Source organism: Poecilia latipinna, unplaced genomic scaffold (genome assembly GCF_001443285.1).
Source record: "Poecilia latipinna isolate Pla-1442-1.1 unplaced genomic scaffold, P_latipinna-1.0 Scaffold2754, whole genome shotgun sequence".
In the NCBI taxonomy this organism is placed as follows: domain Eukaryota; kingdom Metazoa; phylum Chordata; class Actinopteri; order Cyprinodontiformes; family Poeciliidae; genus Poecilia; species Poecilia latipinna.
This window is the reverse complement of record NW_015115370.1, coordinates 69204-74497: the sequence shown is the minus strand read 5'-3', so window position 1 is coordinate 74497 and position 5294 is coordinate 69204. Positions and strand designations below refer to the sequence as shown.

General features: G+C 38.6%; 1 protein-coding gene across 1 annotated transcript in view; it reads right to left on the bottom strand.

Moving 5' to 3' along the window:
* Nucleotides 1-5294, bottom strand: part of LOC106939031 (integrin alpha-D-like) — a 24340-nt gene that overhangs the window by 10363 nt on the left and 8683 nt on the right. Inside the window, exons 11-19 of the mRNA XM_015021287.1 lie at nt 4559-4682; nt 4269-4405; nt 3847-3987; nt 3492-3713; nt 2981-3114; nt 2693-2835; nt 2460-2614; nt 2239-2364; nt 1989-2062 (exon numbers count right to left, since the gene is read on the bottom strand). Of these exons, the coding sequence (XP_014876773.1) occupies nt 2042-2062; nt 2239-2364; nt 2460-2614; nt 2693-2835; nt 2981-3114; nt 3492-3713; nt 3847-3987; nt 4269-4405; nt 4559-4682 (1203 nt within the window). The 3' untranslated portion in view covers nt 1989-2041. The remainder of the gene's footprint in view (nt 1-1988; nt 2063-2238; nt 2365-2459; nt 2615-2692; nt 2836-2980; nt 3115-3491; nt 3714-3846; nt 3988-4268; nt 4406-4558; nt 4683-5294) is intronic.

Sequence of the window (5294 nt, the reverse complement as noted above, 5' to 3'; positions counted from 1 at the left end):
ATGATAAACTGTAACAAAAGTAAAGTTTATTATGTTGCGACTATGGAAGGACTTTGTCTTGTAACCTGTGGGTTGCCAGTTCAAACCCCCGCTCATAAGTCTGTGAATGTGTGAATAACTAAATGTAGTGTGAAGCGTTTCAAGTGCTCTAAACTTAAAGCACGATGCACATTATGCAAGTACAGGCTGTTTTCCTCTTAAGTCTTTTGGTGAAATAGAGCAGACAGCTACTTTAATTCCTTAAGATGCCCAAGTTTTGATCATTTTTCTGTCTGCAGCAGACGTTTTCTACTTGAATTTAGCTTTGCTTCCTTTTTAGCAATTTATCATCAGTATGCATGTTAAAAATGGTCATTACATTGAATTGTGTTAAATGCAACTGTGTAACTGTTTTAACTGTAACTGTGTTAAATGTAACTCACAATTTCCCTCACAATTTTCTTTATTATGACAAACATTGGCACTAAATGGACAAACCCATGTGGGCCACCANGTTTCACTTCACTTGAGGTAAGACTTAATATCAGTGACTCTGTTAGCACAGCTTTTGACACTCTAATAACACTGACTGACATATTTATAATTGTTGCTACTAGTTTCACTTTACTTCAGGGTAAGAGTTAATATTAATGACACTGTAATGACACTTAATGACATCTTCATAACTGGTGCTCCTTGTTCCCCTTGATGTAAAATGAGTTATTAATGACTGGTATTAAATCATTTGAGAGTGTAAAAGTTTAATGAAATCTCTATTGTTGGTCCTACTTGTTTCGCTCTATTTCAGGTAGGGGAAATATTAACTACTGTTTTGTTAGTGTTTTGTTTGATAGTATAATAATACTTAATGACATTATGACTACTATTATGACATATTTATGACATAATGATTCTTGGTTAATGTCAAGTTGTCATAACAAAGACAATTTGAATAATGTCAACTTTGTATTAAAAGTGTTTTACCGAATGACACTTTGACAACAGTCATAAATATTTATGAAGACTTACTCATGTTCATGACAGGTATTATGTCATGTTTATGACTCTGTCATGAGTCTTATTCACACCCCATCAAATAAAGAGTTACCCTCTTGTCTTTTCCAGCAGCCATTGTGCAGCACATACAGTGATAAAGCCAGATGACCAAATGTGCTGGGCTCTGCTGAGGTTGCTAGGTATCATGTTGAGCTCAACTGCGGTTGCTAGGTACTAGGCAACACCACATTATGACTCAGCATATGGGAAGTTTTTGAAACAGCTCATTTTGCAGACACTGAAAGACATTGTTATTCCCCAAAAAGCCTCAGTGTCTTTTCGAAGCATTTTTGCTGTTTTTAGACACAGTAGAGACAGAAAGAAAAACATAAAAATTTCCAAAATGGGACAGCTCTGCCAGGCAACAGTCTCTGATACGGTGGTCTTATCTAAGGGGAAGTCCTTGTCATCCCCCCGCACAACAAATGAACTCTCCTCTTGCCCAGTCTTCTCATTGAGTAAATTTGATCAATTGCATTGAGAGACCGTTTGACCAAATCCATATTTTGTAGTTTCAGAGAATATACAAAGAGAAGCTCCAGAAAGTAGCACACAGACAGAACAAGCAGGGCAAATATGGGAGCAGAGGAAAGAGGTCCAAAGACCTAGAGTCAATGCACATCTTCAGTTATTGCAGCTAAAACTAGTGATCAGGCCTGAAATCTGGGTGCAGCGATGGACTCTGACGTGAACATTCAGAACCACATAAAAAAGCTACAAAGTCGGCCTTCTGCCTGACATGAAGCAGGAGAGACACAGTCTAATTTAATGGGCAAAATCAGAGGAAAAACAAAGCTTTTAGGTCTCAGCAAACTATAACTTAAGTTTGTTGAACTTTAGAAATTACTTCTAGATCCTGCTTCTGCCAAAGATATGCAGAGATGTAGGTTTTGTAAACATGTTATATAAAAGTTCACATATTAAGCTTTTACTTCCAGAAATCATTGACGTACTTGCTGAAGTTTAAATCCATCTTCAAATTATCTTCACACACTTCATCAGCTCCTCATCTGATCTCAAAGCCAAGCTGTGGATGACAGTAAACTATTCAGCAGATCAGTTTTTGAAATTACTTTGTGATGTAGTTCTACATTAATGTTTTGTATGAAACGGTTATAGCAGTAACTCATCAAATGTAATGGAAAGGTTAAAGCTCAGTAAAGATCTTTCTGTTCAGATTCAGGATGTACAGGATTTACTCACAGGATGAAATGTTGTGGTTTTAACCTGTGGAGAAAGGCTTGGTCTGGGGTTTGAGCCAGAAGACAAACCATCAAACATGAATCTGAGCTCATTATTGAGTGGGTTGAGAGCATCTTCTGGACAAGACTGGAGGACATTGAGATAGAAAGATGATTAATTAAAAAACTGTTGAATATTATATAGTTGTATAAGATTACTGTAACGGTTTCATTAGGATTTACCTCAATAAAAAAGTCCACATCAGTGCATTCTTTTGTATTTAAATTAAGATTAAGTGATCCACTCTTGTGCCTCACATCCTTGCTGATCTCAGCTCGGTTGTTTGGTATCTTACGATTTGCGTCCAAAGTTAAAGTGAAATTAACCTGTGCTTGAGCTGCAAGATGTGTTTTGTTTGATAAAAGTTCTTAAATAAAATAATAGACAAATAGAAAAACTAAAGTAAGAAATGTACCTTCATTCACATTGGACAGTTTGCTCATAGTAAAGCAGAGAGTAGCATTGCTTGGCAGTGGTTTTGAACAGTCTGGGTTTTGAGTTGGGATCAGATCTGGGTCGAACGACACAGTGGCAGTCACTGTTACAACTGGTCTGGATCTAGAAACAGAAAAGGCCATGTTGTTTGTTTTGAGATTGTGAAGCAATTAGCACATTTATCGCATGAACATATTTAGGTTGCAAATGAAGAAGAATAATTTGAATTACAGAAGATGTGTGTTAATAAACAACAATGGAGACATACCTGAGTATGACAACTTTTCCCTTTGAACCCACTGCTAAGTCAGGAAGTCCATCACCACTCTGATCGTAGGAAGACTGACTGATTGAGATGCCAAATGACTTCAGGCCTGATTGGACTGCAGATGCAGCAATTCTCTGTGTAATGAGAAACATCTTGCTTTATCACGATCATCCATCTATTTTTTATACCAGCTTGTCTGTGCAGAGTCAAAGGATGGCTGGGGGTAAAGGTCACCAGCAGACCCCCCATTAGGAGTGGGCTGGTGCATTAGGACTTAACCTAATGCAACCATTAGGTAAGACATAATGGACACAATTCTTAGTGCAATTGAGAGTAACCAATAAACCTAACAATCATGATTTTGGACTATCGGAGGAAACCAGAGTACCTGGAGAAAACTTACAGAATAATATGAAGAACAAGTAAACTCTATTCAATAGTGACCCTACCAACTGTGAAGGTTCAACTCATGTTGAAAAACAAAACATTTAATGTTTTGTGTTTTGCTCACCTGTGAGTAAGTAGGATTTATTTTTCCTCTTCCTTCTCCTCGGAATATGTAGATGCTGCCTTGGCCATCATTCTCCAAAGGAGCTCCAACGGCCAAATCATTGAATTTATCTGCATTTATATCAGGCAGAACAGCAAGAGACGACCCAAACCTCCCTCTGACGGACACATCACCTCTTAGTGCGGTTATTTGTGACGGATTATCAAAATAACAAACCACACTCTGGAAAAATGAGAAGAGAAAAACTTAAATGTGTTTTTCCAACCTTTAGCAGAACTTGACATGAGAAAAACTTTATTTATGCCAAAACTTAACAGGAGGTTAAATAAATCAACATAAATAACTCGACATTTACCAAACGACTTAATTCACAGACATAAACACGTCCTTCTCTATCAACGTCTTTGTACATCGGAGAGGATATGAGGATTAGATCAGTCACACCATCAGAATCCACATCCATGGCACAAACCTCAGCCCCAAAATATTCACCAGTCTGTGAAAAAACAAGTGCTTATGTGACACAAATATATTCCTCATCAGAATTTGTGTAAAACTGAGCAGATTAAGTAGCACACATGGTACGATGCTATTTGCCATTGTTTTTGTTGTTATCCATCTATGTATGCGTAGATCGCTCCATGCATTCAGAGCATATGCAGCTGGATCCCAACAAAAATAATACCAGAGGAAAAACGTATAATAAATATACATTACTGATTATATTTACACACACACTCAATAAAAAGTTCCTTTTATTCAATCAACTGTTCTTACCTGTGATTCAAAGGGTCTGATTTGATCTCTCAGTTGTTCATTGAAAGCTGTCATAACAACTCCTTTGTGTTGATTTCTTGGAGCACCAAGAATTGTCAGAGGACCATCATTTGTTTTAGCAACAGCCATGGAATAACCTGGAGTTCAATGGTTAAATAGTCAGAGACATCAGGGATTATAGTGTTGGACAGTTAGATTCTGATTAACAAACATAGCAGATCTCTGGGTCAATGATATGGTGCAGATTAAAATCCCTACAAGACATTTTCAGATTTTTGTCCTGGTCTTACCAAGGTAACTGTTAGGCTCAATGGACATTGGCTCAAATGAGACTGGTTTTAAATCAGCACCAAGTTGGTATTTCTTGTAGCCTCCTCTCCACTTGTCAGTACCAACTACAGTCATCTGAATATACTGCAATGAAAGAACAGAGAGATCATTTTATTTGTATTCATTTGTATTCAATGTACCAGGACAGGGAGTTGGAGTTAACTCCCCCCTGACCTAGCTTGTAGTAGTAGTATTCCAACAGATCCAGGTTTTCACCTCTCGCCCACTTCCGTCTTGTTCCAGTAGCCCATTTTTCATCAAGGTGCTCTGGTTCCCCAGCACTAGACCTTGTTTTGCTGGGTGACGTCTGAGCAGGCATATCGTGCATATCAATGTCTCTCATGCTATGAGGTAGGCAGTCTTACCTAGACTCAATGGGAGAGTCTAGTGACTTACCCATTGAGCTATCCAGTCAGCTTAAGTACCTGGGAATACCACAAGCAAATGGCAACCTTGATGAGGTCACAAGGAAAGGAGCCGTAAGGAAGGAGGCAGAGGACTAGTGAGTGTGAGAGCCACTGTCCAGGATGAAACATCCAAGATCCATAAATACATCAAGGACAAAGCCTCAACGGACGATGTGCTCAGCGAATGTCTCAGGCAATGGGGAACAGAGGACAAGGAACCATCATGGGAGGACAAGCCCCTACATGGGATGTACCACCGACTAGGGGTACACCCCATGTAGGGGCTTGT